Below are 21,393 nucleotides of genomic sequence, written 5' to 3' on the forward strand. Positions count from 1 at the left end.
TCTTGAATGTAGGGCAAAACTCAAATAACTATTTTTCATTTGTGGGTTTCTGAAAGTTTTTTAGCACCCACTTCCTTTGTTAATCTTTCTTACCATCATGCAGCATAAGCTCTCTTAATATTGCAAACACATTCTCTGTAACTCAACAGTGGCATTAATGAACACTGAAACCACCAATTACCCCAATACAATTAACTCTCTTCACAGTCTTCTCTTGTTTCTGGCCTTTGTACTCATAATAGCATGAGAGCTGGGACTATTTACAGGGTACATTGTTTATATTACTTATTCACATCAAATTCTTGTGGTTTGAATGTGGTCTCTAGAAGGAAAAGACTGACGTTGCTTTGTTGCATTCAGCCCTGCTTATTCTGTAATGAACTATTAATATTATCTCTATCATAGAAGATTTATGGCCCTTAGTTTACTCAGTACTACCGTATTTTCTTCTTTAATCACAGAAATAAAATTGACATGCAGAAGTTATTTTAGACAGTTCTACTTTTGTGCCTCTTGTGATTCTTAATAGACTGTAGTATTACACAGACATATGTTTAATAGCATCCTAGTGAAAAAGGGCTCATAGGACAAGAGCTAAGTAACAAACAATTGCATATCATAAATAGAACTTATCAGTATTAAAGAGTTGCCTGGCAGCATACCCTTATCCAGCAAACAAACAGAGTGCGTATCTTCAAGTCCTCTTGTTCTATTTCATTCCATTTCACAATAACCTAGTGTTGATCTTTCAGGAGAAAAATTCCATCACTTTGGCACAAGTTGCAGCAAGTTTTTAACTGAAAATTAAGACTTACTTCCCTGGCTACAACAAGGTATGTGATACAAACACTGTGCACAAAGGTATTAGACCTGGAACTCAAACATGTCTGTTTGTTTCTTGGCCAGTTTAGCAACCTCCTCTCTTATTGCCTTCACTAGAGCAGCTGTAGAAATGTTGGTAAGAGGTGCGTCAGAAGGGTCGTTTTCTGAGAGGCTCTGCTGAGAAGCTGCAGTAGAAGGCAACGGAGCCTGTTCCAGACTAGGATGCATGTTTGTTGGCTGACTGTACTGGCGGGGAAGTCTTGAAGGAGAGTTATGTTGGTAGCGTGATCGTGGATAAGCCTCTATGTAACCAGGGAGCGGAACCTATAGAAGAGAGCAATCACACAAAATAGCTGGCCTTCAGGTCACCTATTACTTAATCTAACACTCCAGAGAACTCCATGCAGTCGGATCCAAATGAACATATGCCTCTTGGGTCCAAGTTAACAGAAAGCAGACTTCATACTCATAGTGCCACTTCACTGTGTACATTTTTGTATGTGCTGTTTGTAAGCAACAATCACTGTTAAGTTCCTAGCTATTCAAATTGTGTGAACAAATTCTCTTTGCAGAGGAAAAAAACCTGTACATGCTAAACTGATCACCACTACAAGGGCAGATGGATGCCTTGTTGAAAGAGTGTCCCTTTATTATTTTGTATGATGCTTTGTTTTCCTATAGCTGATTTCAATACAGAGATATTTTTCAGGATACTGTGATAAATCTAAGGCATAAATTATACTTAAAAAGCCAAGAAAAGAAGAAAGGAGTTTGCTGGCTTGAAGCACCACTGTCTAATCCACATCAAGCAAGCAGCCAGGTTCTGAGTCTTAATGCTTCCAATAAAAACTGACAGTGGACATAGCATTAGAGACAGGCTATCTGGGTTTTTTTCGCCTTCCCCTGCAGCATAAAGCATGGGTCACTTGCAGGTTTAAACTAGTGTAAATGGTGGATTCTCTGTAACTTAAAGTCTTTTAAATCATAATTTGAGGACTTCAGTAATTCAGCCAGAGGTTATGGGTCTATTACAGGAGTGGGTGGGTAAGGTTCTGTGGCCTGCAATGTGCAGGAGGTCAGACTAGATGATCATGACGGTCCCTTCTGACCTTAAAGACTATGAGTTCAACACTAAGGAGCTGCCTCACCATTTACTAAGGGGAAAATGAAGTGTTCAACCTGTCTGCTAAAATTGGGATGAAAATCCTCTCTCTATATATCCCCGAAACCCATCATTACACAGCTGGCTATGTGCTTTATTGGACAAGGAGCTTTGACTTCTCTGAAACATCAGGTTTTATGGCCAAATTCAATGCCGGTGGAACTCTTAACTCAAATGCAATTATACCAGAGATGAATATGGTCCATCGTGTCAATCATAAATAATGGTAATTGGAAGATTTTATTCCCACATTGGACCAGATATGCCACAGTTACATTTCAGTTTTACTTTGCCCTAACTCTGTGGATTTCAGTGGAGTTTCAGTGGCTTAAACTAGAGTAGCAGTGAGGAATCAGGCCCTTCGTCCCTACAGGATACTAAACGTTGCTGGTGCAACACAATGATCCACAATGGCAAGCTCTAAATTCTTATCAAAAACTGAATTTGAGGACGTTTTAGAACTCAGCTTCTAACTAATTTTATTTGTTTTGCAAACTGCTTAGCAAATTGGTAAAGAAACGACAGTGCTTAGTTTTAAGGGATGTTTTAAGCCACTGTGTTTAAAGTTCTGGTTCATTTTCTTAATTAGACAAAGTAACTTTACCCAAGAGTTTACTGATACAGAGTAACCATTTTAAATCCAATTAGAAAAAATGAAAAAGAATCTCACTGATTTTCAGATTTGAAGAAGTGATTGGCACAGAATCCTATGGTCATCATAAATCAATAGAAAAGCCATTAAAATGCATAAACATAGAAATTCTTTTACTTTTAAATAGATAATTCTTTTACTTTTAAATAGAAAAGGACACAGGGCCAGATTTTCAAATAAATTTAGTTCCCATTTAGGCATCTAAACGAAGTTGCCAGATTTTCCAAAGTGTTCGGTACTGAGCAGCTTCCACTGAGAGCAATCATCGCTGTTGGGTAAACTGTTGATAGCTGAGCACCTTTGGAAATTTGGCCATTTTATTTAGGTGATAAATGGGAGCTCTTGGATACTGAACTTCTGAAAATCTGGTCACTAAGGGATGGATTTTCAAAGATATGAGGTGTCTAACGTTGCAAATAGGTGCCCAGTGCGATTTTGAAAAGCACCTAAACAGGTGGGGAGGGGGGACAAACTTCTATTGAAACCAATAGGAGTTACGCGCCTAACTGCTTAGGGCTGGAGAGGGGACAAACTTCTATTGAAATCAATAGGAGTTACGCACCTAACTGCTTAGGGCCTTTTGGAAATCCCATCAGATGCCTATTTGCATCTTCAGGCACGTATCTTTGAAAATCTGGTCCCTCATATGACATATGTGCTGCACGATTCAGGGTATTTCCATTCACTTGTTGCACAAAATATAAAATCCACCAGGCACAGTATTTGCCTGAGTACTAGATGAAAGTTGTATTTAAATACAGCCAGGAGGCTGCACCCCTGTTTAGTACAGAATTGGATTGATCACATAGGAAGCATTCCTATTGAACAATATATAAAAACCACTAGAGGTCACTATTTTATGGCTTTTACTCAGCAACAACTGAAGATTTGCTTGGACGATCATAGCCCCGCCAGATACATTTCCCTTCCTCCACCAAATATAAAGTTTCAAATCTTTGCTTTTCTTTGAGAAAGAAGTGCATTAAAGTAAATGAAGCTTAAAGTAAATTCTCACAATTTCACCCATATTTGGTGTTTTTTAAAGCCCCAGCTCCAGGAGGCATGCGATTAGTGGAGAATCTCAGTTTTCATTTTTTAAAAAAGTAAGGTTCTAGCCCTCGTGATTTCAAAAAGAAAGCATGAAACCAAGACTCAAGTGCATTCTAAAAACTCACAAACCAGAAGACAGAGAAACTCAAAATGTTTTATTTTTAATTTCATGATTTTGAGGACCAATTCATGAGGACCAATATTTTTGAACATATTGAATTGGCAATATTGTGATTCTATTCCATAGTGACAATTTTCAGATTCAGGAGATCCCTGGGCATGATATAAATCATTTGGGGGCAGAATCTTGGTTAAAAAAAAGGGGGGGGGATTTTTTTCCACATTGTTTCTTTTCTTTCTCTTGCCTACTAAGTAACCCCATTTTCTGGCTGTGGGCTCATAAGGAGATGCCAGCCCCCTGTTTACGAGGAGGTAGGGGCTAAAAGCTCTGAAGGGTAAATGTAGCTGAAGGAAATCTGCTGCCTTCTCCTCTAGGAGAGGGATTCATACCCCCCCCCGCCACAATGATCTTTTGGGAGCCCTCCCTCCCCCAATGCTTCCTCTTTGCCTCCTCATATACAAAGTTGGGGACTACTGCCTGTAGCAGTTGCCCCAATACCGCTCCTGTGACCCTCTCTCCACCACCCAGGCTCTCTGGCCTTACCAAAGTGTATCCCCTTTCAAAGGAAGGAATAGCAGGCCGGAGTTTCCCTCCAGCTCCATTCACCTTCTTTAGAGCCACCAGTTCCCACTACTTGGCAAATAAGATCTGGCCATCACTTCCTTAGGCTATAGACAGAAAGTAGGACCATAGGAAGGAAAGAGGTAAAAATTAAATACTTCACCTATGTTTTTCAAAGTAGAAGTCTAAACTCATTGATATGGTTCCAAGGGGCCTCCTAAATTTGAAAGAGTCAGTAGGGTTACAAACCAGGCTTACCACAATTTAATAACTGAAATTCTCCTCTGAAAAGGGACTTTAAAAATGACACCACAGGGCACCATATCCCCAGGACTCTTCAAAAGATACTTTGTCCAATGGCCCGTGCTACAAATTCAACCTGGAATCAGAGTCCAGCTTGGTTCTTTCCTTCTCATGTGGCAGTAATAAAGGTCTGATAGGCCAAATGGGGTCCTCAGCAATACCTCATTGTTTCCAGTGGCATTGCATGGGGTAACTTATTGGCCCTGTAATGGCAATTTACTAAACAGTTCTATTGATCTACAGGGAGAAATTGAACACATCTCCCTTTCTGTTTAGCTGAGTTGGTTCTGCAGTAACAGGAGTAAACTGAATCCACCAAGGTAGCAGATTTGTTGAGTAAGAAGTTACCATTTTTTAAAAGGTCATTTTACAGGAAAGTGGGAAAACAAAGTCTAATTGTGAGAAATGGTTTCAAATATGAAAAACAACTCAAGTTCATCTTACAATCTTTGTATTTCTACAAAGCTACTTAGATTATGGACTGTCACGCTAAATATTATAATGAATTTGTGCTCACATATCTAGAGCATGCGTTAACTTGTAATGACATAGCCTACAGTACAAACAGCTAATAATAAAACAATTTATTTTACTTTTACTGAACACTATCTATTCTGATTTTAAGTATCATTCAGCTACTTACTCTCAGGCTCAACTGGGCTTAACTGAGCAACAGAAAGCCTAGTCTTTTTTTAGTCTGTTTTATAAAAACGTACTGTTTACCATTAAGGGAAATTAAAACTTCTCTCATGCTCCATTTTTGTATCCTCTTCCCAGTCTCACCTTCACACTCTCTCCCATGCTACTTCTTAGCTGTGGAACATTCCCATCTTTTCATGAGCCAACCTCTTGCTCCTCTTCAAATCTCTCCCCAAAATACAATTCTTCCACGAAGCTTTTTAAAAAATGCGAGATTCTTATACCACATCTGTCTCATGATAGTATAAATGCCTTTGATCCCAGGCAATGCCCTGGCTGTTTTGTGCCATTCCTCTTGCCCGGGGGGATACTAAGGAAGTAAGGATCCACCATAGCAGCTCCTATGCCACATCCCGTGCCTATGACTGGAACAAAGGGCATGGGCATGGCCAAGGCTTCCCTTGAACCTTTGCAATACACATCTTGTGTAAAAAGCCCTTTGGGGCAGGTTGCCCCACATAAATGGAATGGTGGCTTTTTGCTGAATTGATCCCAATACAGTTGGATGTAAGACAGTCAGTTAGCTATTTGCATGTTGTCTCTAAAGTTAACAGTCGCAGTTCTCCACTGCCTCTGAGCTACAATCAGACATAGTGAAGAATGGTGGCTGTAGAGAGCCAGTTATGGCTTCCCAATCCCCCAGATGCCCTATTCAAGCAGAAGTTAGAGCATCCAGTGAGGGATCAGGTGCAGTGGAGCTTGGCTCCCCTTCCCACCCTGTTTCGGGCATTTCCCCAGCCTGTCCCCTCTTTCCCATTCCTATGGCATCTCTACTACATCTTTACATTGCTGAAGATTCTCCGCACACTGGGAGAATTCTCCTGTCCAAATTTCCAGCCTCTTTAAGTTCACTTTACACCAGTTATGCCCTCTATGTGTAAACCATATGACATATTATTATAATAGAGAAAAACAAGAACACTTACCGAGTCTGCCCATTGCCCTGGTAATTCATTATCTCCAGCATAGGGCATCCAGGCTTGGTTCCTGTATGCTGTGGGTGGTGTTGGGATGAAATAGCCTGTGAATCCAGGTCGGTTTGCTGCTGGTATGGCAAACACTGCTGGTACTGTATTTCCTATGAAGCAATGGGGTAGAGATGATTAATAGTTGATAATCTTAGCTATAAACCTAGAGGATCATTTCAAAGTGTACCTCAAGCAGCCTAGGGAGACACTCTGAGTGTTTGTGAGAATGTTGATAACAACAAACTAGAATATGATTACTCCCATCAGCTGCACAGAGCCCCTTTCTAAAAAGGCAGAGCATATTAGAGAAGCTAAGGACTGTATGTTGCAGATCAGAAGTGAGGTGTATTTGTAAAGTTGTCTCAAGAAGTATGCACAATAGTTGTGTCAGAAGGAGGAGAGCTCAGTGATATGTAGCAGATATGGATGGCTTCTCCCTTCCTACATGGGTTAGTGGTCATGCCCCTCATACACTCATTATCTCATGACCAGCCTCCAATATCTATCTACAACATTCATAGAATCATAGCATTGTAGACCTCGAAAGGTCATCTAGTCCAATCCCCTGCACTCATGGCAGGACTAAGTATTCATGAGAGAGCAGAGGTCTTTTTGTGCTGGATTTTCACTACTTTTGCCCCTTCTCCCAACTGACACGCATATTTTGTCTTTGTAGGCTCAAAGAAGACCCCACTCGGATCAGACCCATTCTCAAATAACTGATTTCTATTCAAGCTGAAAGTCATTACAAAAGACTAGCGTAACAGGGCACACAAGCCTCCACACAAGACAGGAAATTAGCTAAAAATAACCCCAGCGAGGGGTTTAAAAAGAAGAACCCTGCTAAGCTGGAGACGAGCAGGCAAAAGTAGCAGATGTAGAGTTCTTTCTGTGGGAGAGAAACTTGCCAAGGCCAAGACGGTGCTTAGCACATCTCCCAGAGGAAAATACACTTCACCTAGTGTATTGTTTTGTCTGAGAATAACTGGCAGCAGCTAGTTCCACCTATTTTGTTGGCATAAAAAAAAGAAACAGTCTTTCAGCGTGTCGATCACAACGATGGCATACAATCTCTTCTGACGTCCCACCTCAGCCTCTGTTTTTAAACAGACTTGTATAGAATGTTAAGCTGCCAGGACTGACAGATGCTTGGAGTACTGTAGATGTGGTATGCTCAGAAATGGGAAGACTCAGGCAGTGCACTTCAGCCTCTAGGGGAGTGCCCTAGGGCACACTCAACACAACTCTACAACCCAGTTAAGGAGAGCAGTAGATAAGCTCCCAGTGGAGCTTAATGCAGCCCTAGGCCGGAAGGATTGAGAATGCAATTCAGGGCTCATAAAGAGGGGAAAGATACATTTTACTGCTAACTTCCCTCTCTAGGACCATTATTGTTAGGAAAGATTTATAGGGAGCTGTACCTTTACACTGCTCTTTATAGTCACAGGGCTAGATTGTGGCAGTTAGGCACAAGCCCCCAGCAAGGAGTGGTGTGGAACTGCACCACAGCAGGAAAAGCATTGGGGATACTGTCTTAGGCAAGTACAGTCATCTTGGTGCTGGTCCCTGGACAGGGAGGTGTGCAATTCATACCAGTCATTATGACTGGCACAGAATGCTACCTGCAGTTTTCCAGTCCCTTTCCAGGAGCAAAGAGTGAAGTATTGGGCCATTAAGCCACCTCTTCCCGGCTCCCTTTTCAGAGCACCTGCTCCAGGAGTTGCCAGGGTAGAGGGAGGAAGAGGGACAAGTGCCTCTGTGCATCCCAGAGCATAGAGCACATGATGACTGGTATTGTAAGACGATGTGCATGGCTGGGGGAGAAGCTTCCTGCTCAACCATGCACAGATAAGGGGGTGGCCATCCTGCACTAAAACATGCCTTCTGCCCAAAAAGCTTACCATCTAATTAAGAAAAGGCAAACAAACATACATACTAAGTGTACAATGATAATCCTGTGTGATACCTTATTGTAATTCTTACTTAAGAATTTCTTGTAATTTCTTAGTTTCAAATTAACGAGCAGGATTTTCACCTAAATTAGGGCAACTTTGTGCTGCTCCAGGCAGAATCAGGATCTGGGGCAAAATATAGATATATTTAAAGCTGGTGCTTATCTAATCAGAGAGGTAGAATCTCTTTGACCCTAAATCATTCCATTGACTACTCTCACACTGAAGGACAACTCAAGCATTCTCAGCTGTCCAAGTACTTATGATACTTTCATCCAAGGAGCCCATTTTATACAAACTTAAACCAAATATACACAGATCATTTTATCCTCTACTGAAGTGCAGCATCTCTGAGGAAAAATATATGATTTTCCTTTTAATACAGCACAGCAATAAATCTCCAGAGTACAGGAGAAGAAGTGAAGAATGTTATCTAGTTGAAACTGCAGGACACATATCCTACCAAAGGCACAGTATATAGAAGGGGCATTCTAAAATGTGGGATATTGTATACTTCAAAATGTTTTAAAATTATAGGGTTGAGCCTCAGTGCTTCCTTTTAGATACTTATGTTCCACAGAAGTTACAGGCAACAGATTACAGTTTAGGGTATCCAAATTTTTATACTCAGTAGTACATGGTGAATATGATGCAGATAACTAATACTTCTTAGGAGGCTGCAAGACAAACTGTTCAGAAACATTAAAGAAGTGATGTCTAATAAGCCTGTCAATTTCAAGACCCAAAGTCTTAGTCTTTAGAATTTAGAAAGCCAAATTTTTGTAGCTTTTCATTAATAGTTATATTTTGTCAATGGGAAGCCATTTTCTCAGGCAGATGTTAGCCAGGTAAATAGTGTCAAAACAATATGGCCCCTTGGTCTCTGCACTATTGTGCCTCAGTCAGGCACTATGCCCCAAAACACACAGAGGGGAGCAAAGCCATTGCATTACCCACTGACCGCATGCAATCTGGTGTGCTGGGAGTGGGGGTGGGATCACTTCTTCCTATCCCTTCTGGGAGGCTCTTGGCTCATGGGTTGAGATTTCGGAAGCCAACTAGGGGATTTAGCTCTCTCAATTAGAGTTGTGTGATTAAATCTCAGTCAACCTTGAAAATGTCAACCATGTGCTCTGGTGCATGCAAGGACTGTCATTGTGCCCAGATCCTTGCACCCTTCTCTTCCCCTACCTTACACATCTGTTCAGGGCCAAGCACCGTGAAGCCTACAATGGAGATGTTTCTGTGGTGCTACCTATGGCCTTGATCCAGCAAAACACTTAAACACATGCTTATCTCTATGTACTTTGATAGCATCAATGGAACTATCCACATGCTTAAAGTCACAATGAGAGTATCCATGTGATTAAAGTTAAGTGTAGTTTAAATGTCTTGCTGAGGCAGGGCCTGGCCTACACTTGACTGGATTTGCTGGTTTTGCCAGATCAGCAAACCCCATAGTGGAGATGCAAAATTATACCTGTAAATGATCTCTCTCTTTTTTTTTTTTTTTTTTTTTTGGTATAGCTTAGACAAGTTCCTTGACTGTAGTTAGCTATCCTGCCAAAAGGCCTTTTGTACTGGTATAACTCTATCTACACTCGGGCTTTTGCAAGCACAGCCATGTCAAATGAGGTGGAAAAAAAATCACACGCGTGAGCAATAGAGCTATGTCAGCAAAACTTTTAAGGGTAGGCCTAGGGCCAAAGGCATTTAAGTGAAGTGTAAAGGAGCCCTTCCTGCTGGGCACAGTACAGCTATTTATTTGTTAGTTATTCTTTTGTGAGTGGTCTTGTTAATATCAACATACTATCCTGTCAAGGTTCCTCCCCCACTCTGAACTCAAGGGTACAGATGTGGGGACCTGCATGAAAAAACTCCTAAGCTTATCTTTACCAGCTTAGGTCAAAACTTCCCCAAGGTACAAAATATTCCACCCGTTGTCCTTGGACTGGCCGCTACCACCACCAAACTAATACTGGTTACTGGGGAAGAGCTGTTTGGACGCGTCCTTCCCCCCAAAATACTTCCCAAAACCTTGCACCCCACTTCCTGGACAAGGTTTGGTAAAAAGCCTCACCAATTTGCGTAGGTGACTACAGACCCAGACCCTTGGATCTTAAGAACAATGAACAATCCTCCCAACACTTGCACCCCCCCTTTCCTGGGAAATGTTGGATAAAAAGCCTCACCAATTTGCATAGGTGACCACAGACCCAAACCCTTGGATCTGAGAACAACGAAAAAGCATTCAGTTTTCTTACAAGAAGACTTTTAATAAAAATAGAAGTAAATAGAAATAAAGAAATCCCCCCTGTAAAATCATGATGGTAGATATCTTACAGGGTAATTAGATTAAAAAAACATAGAGAACCCCTCTAGGCAAAACCTTAAGTTACAAAAAAGATACACAGACAGAAATAGTTATTCTATTCAGCACAATTCTTTTCTCAGCCATTTAAAGAAATCATAATCTAACACATACCTAGCTAGATTACTTACTAAAAGTTCTAAGACTCCATTCCTGGTCTATCCCCGACAAAGACCAGCATATAGACAGACACAGAGACCCTTTGTTTCTCTCCCTCCTCCCAGCTTTTGAAAGTATCTTGTCTCCTCATTGGTCATTTTGGTCAGGTGCCAGCGAGGTTACCTTTAGCTTCTTAACCCTTTACAGGTGAGAGGAGCTTTTCCCTGGCCAGGAGGGATTTCAAAGGGGTTTACCCTTCCCTTTATATTTATGACATATCCCATACCAGCATGTAATAAGGGTGGTTCGTGATTTATCAGAGAGCAGACCAACAAACTAACGCCCTGAAGATCGGTGATTCAAAACCTCTTTATTTCAGATCCTCATAGCTAGACTCAGGCTTAGTGCAAGCAGCAAACAAAATTAACTACTAAGGTATTTTATTTCATATATTGGAAGTTTTTATAGTACCAAATTCAGAGAAATCCCCACCCTAACTAAAGTCTATCTTCTGATGAGGTCTTCACTCATGGTCTGGAGTGTAAGTGTGTGTGCAGATGGGGGGGATTAGTGAGGTCAATACACAAGTGGAGAAGGTGTTTAGATTTGTTTTATTAAACAGACAGCTAGGCTGGCTGACTGACTGGTGTTACAATATTATGGGGGGCGGGGAGGGGGGGAATCTCAGACTTTGCTTGAAGGGCCTGAGGCTGCAAAGAGCCGCAACTCTCACTGTGAGGGGAGTGAGCAGAGCTAGTGAGTGGACCACAGGAATTGCATTAAACTAGCGAGAACAAGGGAGTAAAATAAATGCAACGAGTGCTGGAGAAGAGAGAGGGAGAGAAAGTCTCTCTTTTGGGCCTGATTTCCTCAAACATATTTCACCCTTTTATTCATGGTTTTCTTTTCCTCTGTTTCCAAGTAGAACAATGACAAACTTAGTGTTTTGTTTTGCAAGCAGCTCCTTTCTGGGGTCAAAGTGCAAAAGACTCAGCTCCCATTAACTCTTGTTTGTTTTGATCACTACAGACAAGGATGCCTGTACTCTGCTGCACTCTATACCTACATTAGGTGGCAAAGTCCCCCCAGTTTATGATGGAACAGGGCTAAATTATGCAGCAAGGTTAACTGACTACTGAGTCATTCAAGAATCTTCTCTCTTAGTGCATCACACAATGAAACACTAATTAATCCAGGCTCTGACTTGCACTGTAGCAGAGGATACTAACAGTTTTGGTATTTCCACAATGGCAAAGCTTTGGAAACAAAAACAAACAATCAAAAAGACATTTTAAGTCACTTTTTCTTCATGTCCTGCTGGGTGTGAAGTTAATCAGGAATATGTGGTACAGACTCTGACACGAGAAGTGTGTGAGGAGGTGGGGAAACGTTATCACAGTAGAACCTATAAGCCCCAGCTGAGATTGGAGCCCCGTTGCAGTGGGCACTGTACAAACACATCATAAGAAACAGTCACTTCCCCAAGGAGTTTACAATCAAAATAAAAAAGCCAGATAAAGCATAGCAGAGGAAACAGAGGTAGAGAGGTGACATGACTCATTCAAGGTCACCCAGCAGGTTAGTAGTGGAACCAGGAACAGAACCCTGGTCTCCTAGTCCTGTGCCCTCTCTACCTGACCACACTACCTCCCTTGAATGGGACTCCAGCTGCTCTAGCCTCTACTGTCAGAAGTTAATTCATCTGACTTCAGAAAGTTATAATTCATTCCAGTGAATAGGGGGAAGGGGCAGTTGATATTTGCTGCTGCTGGGGATTTAAAACATATTGAAACAGGACAGTGAGCTCTCACTGCACAAGCCAGGGAGGAAGGGGAGCTCTTTCTATACTTTTAGCAGCACTGGACAAGGAGGCAGGAGAGCTCTGTGTTTAGGAGATAGGTAGAAGCTGCATTTTCCCCTGCTCTCCCCTTATTTTAACCCTGGGTTGCTGCTATTGTTTTTTCAGAGACAGTGTTCAATCATGCAAGGCTAGGAGAGTGGCAGGCGGATTGTAGTTCTAGCAGGGTTCAGAAGCTTTGCATGGCAACTGCCTCCTACAAACCAGGACTCAACAAGCAGTGTGGCCATACTTGCTTCTGATGAACTCCCAGGCCCTTAACCAAGCCACACAATCTCCACTCCATAAATTCCACCGGTTTCCTGGTAAATATGAATTATTTGACGTGCATGTGACAAGAGGGGCAAGACAGAGTACCCCGTGTTGACCCTCAAGCCACCAAGAAAAGCATTTAATAAATCCTTCTCCATAACAACAAATAACAATGTGTGCTTGCAATATCCCATACACTCATCTGTACACAACACAGATTGGGGAGGTGATTTCTGTTTGTACTACACTCGTTTTCACCTGAGTAGTTCAATGCTGACTGATCCAATGGACCCACAGATACTGGAGCTCTTGAACCTGGGGCAAAGGATGCAGGATCATGCTGTTGGCCCTGCTCTGTCCCACTGGATTCAGATATTCTTGTCTTGCTGCCAATATCTGATGTTGACCTGCGCATCACAAAAAACAGCAAGAAACTTTGATAATTCTGACTGATAAGCAATATCCTCAACAAGGGAGGCAGGAGTTCCAAGCAGAAAACCGTAGGGAACTATTTGCTTTTTCTGTGGCATCCCTGGTTGCAGGAATATCAATAGAAAGCAACTTCCTTTGTCCTTGGCCTCTATCTTCTACAGTATTTTTTACAATTCTACAGCCCATTCACTCAAAACTCCAAAATGGATCCAATAATAAGATACAACAGACAATGCTGGATAATTACCACTTGGTGTGGTGTTATAAAGCAGAAGACTGAGTGATTTTAGCTATGTGTAGAGCACTGTTGTCCCTAAGAAATGCCATGTGTCAATTGTCTCCTATCATGAAATTTAACTGACAAAAATAAGCCAAGCAATGAGAACTATGCATTTCCTGAGGTGATGATATCATTGGCAGCCAATCAGAAGAGCTCCATTAGTGTTTGGCATTCTGACGGAATTTCACAGTAACAGCCAGCAGGCATACATGTCCTTTAGGATCATAGTTTGCCCCAGGTGATGTTATACAGCACATGGCTGAAGGCCAAGTGACTTCATCCACCTGAAAAGGGCAATAATTGCTCAGAAATGCCTTATTGCTATGGTGAAACAAAATGTATATATTAAAAGTAAAGAAAACAGACATGCATTTATTAGTCCCGAGGAACATGGGAAAGAAATATCCAGCAGTCAGTCAGCAATCCGTGACTGAGTCCTGAGTTCCAAAAGCCATTTTATTATTTATCCATATCATTTTCCATTCTATAGGGCTGGACGACTTAGAAAAAAAAAGCAGAGAGGATGTGAGTGTGAAATATCCACTACTTTATACAATATATGCTATTTTGTCTGTCTTTTTAAAGTCGAGTTAAACTATGGCTTGAGAGATATCAGAGCATAGATTTGCTAAATTTATTGGACAACTCACTAGCTAATAGTGGAATATGGGATCCTTTGGTGTTTATTTTCTTCTACCATGTTGAAATTTAAGCACCGGAAATGAAAAGAGAGAGTTCCTAACTTCATTAACATCTCTTCATTATGAGGAAGGTGGCTACTACATGCCACTACAAGTTATAGGTTTCAGAGTAGCAGCTGTGTTAGTCTGTATCCGCAAAAAGAAAAGGAGTACTTGTGGTGCCTTAGAGACTAACAAAATAGCTCACGAAAGCTTATGCTCAAATAAATGTGTTAGTCTCTAAGGTGGCACAAGTCCTCCTTTTCTTTTTACTAGAAGTTATAGTTATGGAGTCATTCTCATTAGAGCAATAGAGATTTACAGTTCTTGGCTGTAGCAAAATAATAATGAATTACCTCCTGAGAGATGCCACAGCCACAGGACCTGTTCTGGGAGGAACCGGGGGTGGGGGAGAGCCCATTACCATTTCAGGAAGCTGAGAAAACCTATACGCCTGTGAAAGAGAAAAATGAATATTTTCTAAAACATCAATTGACCTTATTTTAAAAAACAACAACATGAGAACCTAAAAAGTGAAGGTATTTGTTTAAATTCATTCCAACAGCCCTTAAAATTGTGTGAACAGTTCTATAATCGCTGGCTGCTAGGAAGTTAACTTTTGGTGGTGCCCATAATAGTAGGTATTTTATTTCAGATTTTATAACAGGCCGAGTGATTTTAGAATACTGCAGAAAGCATACACACAGATGGTATCACACAGCTACAGCTGAGCAATTAAAAAAGAAGAAATAAGAAAATAATGCCTCAGTCACTGTAATCCAACCTGAGAGGTAAATCCTTCACAATTTTGGAAGACTCATCCCTTCCTGAAAACCCCCAGAGAGTGAGATCACAGTACTTTTTGCCCCTCTGAAAGTTAAGTGTTTTTAAGTCAGTATATCTGGAAGTATCCTCAAAGCAACATATACTGAAATGAAACTGCCTGCAAGCAATTACTTGATATTTGAACTTCTTTTTTCTGGCCTTTCAGGGGATTTTTCCCCCATTTTCTCCTAGGCAAGAAAACCAAGGTTCTTAAACCACAACACTCTAAAGCAATGGAAGTCCCAAATAAATCCACAAAGCAAGGTAATTCAGAGAAACCCAGGATCAGACTGTTGAGTCATGAAATCGAGCATTTCATCTCTAGTACATCTAGAGACTGTGCAATGCTTACTGTATGTCAACAGAAACATCTTCCTGACCCTCATGGCCATCAGCTCATGGTCCAAAGAATGACGTATCACCTTTATCCATACTGTTGCTACAAATATTATTTGTCAGAACTTCATCTAATCTGCTTGGAAATACAAGTGATCGTGTATAATTCTGCTTAGCAGTAGATTGAACCTCTTCTCAGACACTCCCTGATTTACTTTCCCAGACAAGTCTAGGTACTGAAGACATCTTAGAGCAATGCATGGGATTACAGTTAATGCAACTGAACCACAACTAAGATGATACAACATGACAAGGTATTAGGAGACTGTCTAATCTCCTCAAACCTATGAAATCAGAGGCTGAAGTCCAAATGTCTTCAGCCAGCAGCATCCTACAGTGATAATCAATAAAAACTTAATCTTTTTGGTCCCACACAGTTATTTTCTGTTTTAAATATCTGCAAAAATGTGGTATCACAGATACCTTGTGAAAAACTGACTTCTGATGCAGACAACTGTAGATATAATAGCATTAAAAACTATTCTCCCTCTAATCTACTGTTCATGTCCCTGAGTAGAAATGTCAATGGCACTCACTTTGGTATTCAATCTAAACTAATTCAGACTGGAAATCAGGTGGAACTTTTTAACAATGAGAGTAGTTAACCACTGGAACAATTTAAAGGGTTGTGGGAGATTCTCCATCACCGGCAATTCATATATTAGGATTGGATGTTTGTCTAAGAGATACGCTAGTTCAAGCAGGAATTTATTCAAGGAAGTCCTGATTATGTGTTTGTTTCTTAATCCTACTTTTGTGTTTTAGCGGATTGCATCTATTTTCCTTTATCATACCAATTCCAAAAATGAGTTGCAAAGATAAAATAGGTTTAAGAGTAGCAGCTGTGTTAGTCTGTATCTGCAAAAAGAAAAGGAGGACTTGTGGCACCTTAGAGACTAACCAATTTATTTGAGCATAAGCTTTCATGAGCTAAAGCTCACTTCATTGGATGCCGATGAAGTGAGATGTAGCTCATGAAAGCTTATGCTCAAATAAATTTGCTAGTCTCTAAGGTGCCACAAGTCCTTTTTTTTTTTAAGATAAAATAGAGACTCTTGCCCTTGTGACAGATTTGTCTATATCTATATTGAACTATAAAGCTCATGGTGTTCACAAACAAAATTTTTTATCGGAAACAGTAAGGTGCCTTCACTGTTGCTTTAACCTCCATATTGAACTGGGATTCCTTGATGTGTTACCAGAGACTATGTGCTCCCAGCAGAGGCTAACAGAGGGCAATCAAGTGTTGTTGACTGGAAGACCATTCAGGTTAAATGGAAACACCCTAGAACAATGAACTAACTGCAGGCCAAAGGAACCAGTTCTCCCAGGTGGGCTCTTAACCAAGCAATGAATCACCTGATGAGGCACTTGAAGCCACTCAGAGGAGTCACTTGACAGAGGGTATTGAAACCTTATAAAAGGACTCTCCTCTCTCCACCAAATGTGGGGAGACCAGAATAAGAACACAGAGCTGGGCAGGTGGAAAAAGAGGAATCCTAACTGCCCTGGAAGGACATTAAAACCCTAAGGGCCCTCAGGGGAGGTGAAGAAACTGAGGCAGGGACTTATATGCAGGTTTTGTTATTTTTCTATAGCTATGTATATTTCTTGTGCTGTGTCTAGGAATAAAGCTGGTTCAGAAATTCCTTTGCGAAGTCTGTGTTACTGCTTTGACCCTCACGAAGCCCCAAAGAGGGGAAACCAGTCATTCAGAGGATCCCCAGCTGTGATGGGACTCTGGGGAGTGTGCAAGAATGAGTGGGGAGGCTGAGTACAGCTGGCACTAAAGAGGAAGGCTTGTAATTGGCTCTAATGTGGTTCAGACATTAGATGATTTGATTTCAGTATTAATATTTAATCAGCTTCAGGTTATCGATTCAATTGAGCTGGGTGCCATTTTTGAGTTGAGGGTTATAACCCAGTTAGTAGCTGAAAGCCTGTGTTGTTGCATTGCTATAGTTCATAAGCCCATGTGCTTTAAAGAAGAAGGCCAAAAACGGCTGAGAACTAAAAAATTGGCCAGTAATAAACTACGCATCTCAGTAATGATTGAACCTGTGATATTCCAAGCTCTCGACCATGCTTGTAGCTGTTTCTTTCACTTCACACTGACTCTGACATTCTAGGCTTCAGAGTGATATTTGGAGTTATTCCCCGGGTGGGCTGGGCTGTGAAAGCTGGGTGGATTTGTGAAGGTGGCAAATGAGAGGTATGTGCTGCAGAGAGGACTTATGAGTTTGGGGTTATCATGTGTGCTGGTGATTGTGTTGATTTGTGTCTAAGGGGGTTTGTGCTGGGACATTTGTGTTGATTTGTGAGAGTGGCAGTAGGTATATGGGTGTGGACGTTGGGTCAAGTAATGCAGTCTCCCTCACACAACCAATGAAACTGTTGCATGCAGATAAGCTGCAGAGTAAGGATAGTGATTGGCTGAGTTATCTCTGATATCATCATGATCTAGGATCCTTGGCCTGGCATACAGAGATGCCTTATTACAGCATGGGTGTAATTCATAAAGTCAAAATAGCTGAAAACTTAAATTGGATGGTAACAGACCACAAAACCCAGTGATGATTCAACCTATTGATATTCTGAACAAAGAGAAGGTCTCAACCATGCTTGTAGCTGCTTTCATCACTTTACACTGACTCGGATATCTTAGGCTTCAGAGTTACAATCCTAGAATCTAATATATATATATGAACAGCCACCTCTTTATATCCCTTCTTAGGGTTTACTATGTATTAATCTGACACTTCAACTAAATTGATTCCAATCCAATATTGATACTAACCTGTTGATTTGACCGTGATTTGATTTTGGTTTAATAGTTCAGTTTATTATTATTTTATTATTATTATTAATGGTAGCTTAGCTGTGGGGATATGTTTCCTTGATTTTAATTTTAATAGCTGTAAAAGTTTACAAAACTGATATTGATTCACATTTGCTTCAATAAGCAGCATGGGTCTAGAATCTTTGAGACGCTGGCTGAATATCAGCTAGTCAAAGCCGGACCAGTTCTCCCTCATTAGTCTTAGTTCTCACATCAGAATCAGGCCCCCTTTATCATTATCTTCCCTCTTTGCAGAGCACTAAAAAGAGGAGAGAGATGGTAGCTTGCCCAGAGTCCAAACTAACAAGGCTCTGTTATTCTGTGGTTTTTAGTTCTGGTCTCCAGGAAAATAATTGCCATTTTTCAGACTACCGTTCTCAGCGTGGTTCAGGCAGCTGTCAGGATTTCTGAAGTGGCAACTACAATGTTAGTATCCTTAAATGAATGCTTGAAAGGGTCTTAAAAAAAACAAAAAACCACCAACCCAAACTACAGATGTTGGGCCCCTTAGCTAAACACTTAAAGATAGGCTCCAGCTGACCCTTGCAGCTGCATGAAGTGCCTGAAAAACCTTATAAAGCCCCTACCATGATTCTTATTGGAATCACGCAGCTAAACACTACAACCTACTTAGAAAAACAAAAATAGCATTTTAATGTCATTTTCCCAGTTTTTATTTAGAGATACATTGGAGAAATTTCAACTTCAAATCTTAGTGAAAATCCTGTAGATCCCCTTTATAAAGCATTAACGCTAAGATGCAGAGAACAGAATGACTAGTCTCTCTTCAAAACTACATATCCATATAACTTTTATTTCACTTCAGAAAGACCTACTTTACTATAAAAGTAATTTGACTGGACATCTAATGACCAACACAACTGCTAATCTAATTCCAACCATAAAAAATGATCAAATGCAGTATGAACTGCAGTAGGGGAATTTCAAAGTGCCAGGAGTACTTTTATTGTGATTTAAATAGTATTTCCCTGAACGTGAGCATTTAATACCACTGGCTTCAAGTTATCCATGAAGGATTGTTCAGAAAAAGCATCCCTTATTGTACATTCTTCTGACCATTGAAGGTAAACATATCAATGATGATTCTGAGTTGTAACAATTTCTCTCTAAGAGTAATAGATTACTCAAATATAGACAGAGTCAAGAGTCTTTATTTCTATTATAACTTTAGAAATGCCTTCTTTCAGAATAATATGTATTCCTGGCAAAAAAATCCTGCCTTAACAACAACTTTGCCTTTTGATTTTTCTCTTTCTGAAGCAAATTTCCAGGTGTTTTCAGTAATTTCACATTCTTAAAGGGCCTATTTTTCAGTTTCATTGCCAGTAGTCTGACTGCTGTTCTGTTTACTTCACCAGACAAAACTAATCCCAGGTTTAGCTTTGCTTATGATACTTGTGAAAGAAAATGTTTGTTTTGTAATGTTCACATACAGTACAGTAGAATCTCATAGTTACAAACACCAGAGTTACAAACTGACTGAACAATCACACACCTCATTTGGAACCAGAAATACACAATCAGGCAGCAGCAGAGATAAACAAAAAAAGCAAATATAGTACAGTACTGTTCTAAACTACTAAACAATAAGTAGAAAGCAGCATTTTTCTTCCGCATAGTAAAGTTTCAAAGCTGTACTAAGTCAATATTCAATTGTGAACTCTTGAAAGAACATCCATAATGTTTTGTTTGGAGTTACAAACATTGCAGAGTCACAACCAACCTCCATTCCCGAGGTGCTCATAACTCAGAGGTTCTAATGTATCGGGAACTTTAAAACAGTGATTTTCAACCAGGATCATGGACAGCCGTTCTGATACCGCTATCTACATACTTTTCAAACTTCATCATTGCAGTGTCTGAGCACTCCAGCCATTCATCAATTTATCCTTTCAATACTTGAGAGGCAGGAAATATCTACATTACAGATGAGAAAAATGAGGCACAGACTGACTTGCCCAAGGTTGCACAGGAAATCAATGGCAGAGGCCGGAACTAAACCCAGCTCGAGTCCCAGACCAGTGGCTTAAGCACAAGACTATCCTTTATAGACCACACTTTGTGGTCCTTGCAACTGGTACACTAGGCCCTCCTGCCAAGATAACCCTCCGTGTATCCTAAGTATAGCTGCTGTCAGCTCCCTGTCCAGCTGTGTATTCTCCAGCCATCTATGAACATGAGCTTCTCCAAATCTGACTTTCCTAGTCATTAACTGATGTGCTAGTGTGTGAACAATGAATAAGAAAAAGCAGGTAAATGAGGCCTTGGTCTGATAAACTGCTACAGTTGCCCCCATAATGTTGAGAACCACCATTTTAAAAAACAAGAAGCCACTTACTGTACTTGTGTTGAATGTGTGGGATGAAATTCAATGTTGATAAATGCAAAGTAATGTGCTTTGGAAAACATAATCCCAACCATACATACAAAATGATGGGGTCTAAATTAGCTGTTACCACACAAAGAGATGTGGAGTCATTATGGATAGTTCTCAGAAAACATGCACTCAGTGTGCAGCAGCAGTCAAAATAAAGCCAACAGAACATTAGGAACCATTAGGAAAGGATAGATAAGACAAAAAATGTCGTAATGCTACTGTATATATTCATGGTACACCCACCCCTTGAATACTGTGTGCAGTTCTGGTCACCCCCTATCTCAAAATAAATATTAGAATTGGAAAAGGTACAGAGAAGAACAACAAAAATGATTAGGGGTATGGAATGGCTTTCATACAAGGAAAGATTAAAAAGACTGGACTGTTCAGTTTATAAAAGAGATGGAGGAGGGTACGATAAAGGTCTATAAAATCACGAATGCTGTGGACAAAGTGACTAGGGAAGTGTTATTTTACCTCTTTACATAAACACAAGAACCAGGGGTCACTCAATGAAATCATTAGGCAGCAGGTTTAAAACAAATGTAAGGAAGTACGACTTCACACTATTACATGAACAGCCCAGGTGAGGGGCCCATTATTAAAACTGGAAATTAGGAGTCTTCTTTTAAGTGTGTGTGCACGCACACACCCACAAATGTGCACATAGTTA

At 40.6% G+C, this 21,393-nt stretch overlaps 1 protein-coding gene across 1 annotated transcript in view; it reads right to left on the bottom strand.

The window, feature by feature from the left end:
* Positions 1-864: 864 nt before the first annotated feature.
* Positions 865-21,393, bottom strand: part of KIAA1549L (KIAA1549 like) — a 203,213-nt gene continuing 182,684 nt past the window's right edge. Inside the window, exons 17-20 of the mRNA XM_077820236.1 lie at positions 14,619-14,716; positions 13,129-13,277; positions 6,297-6,448; positions 865-1,146 (exon numbers count right to left, since the gene is read on the bottom strand). Coding sequence (XP_077676362.1) covers positions 865-1,146; positions 6,297-6,448; positions 13,129-13,277; positions 14,619-14,716 — 681 coding nt within the window. The remainder of the gene's footprint in view (positions 1,147-6,296; positions 6,449-13,128; positions 13,278-14,618; positions 14,717-21,393) is intronic.

This window comes from Eretmochelys imbricata, chromosome 6 (genome assembly GCF_965152235.1).
Source record: "Eretmochelys imbricata isolate rEreImb1 chromosome 6, rEreImb1.hap1, whole genome shotgun sequence".
Classification (NCBI taxonomy): Eukaryota; Metazoa; Chordata; order Testudines; family Cheloniidae; genus Eretmochelys; species Eretmochelys imbricata.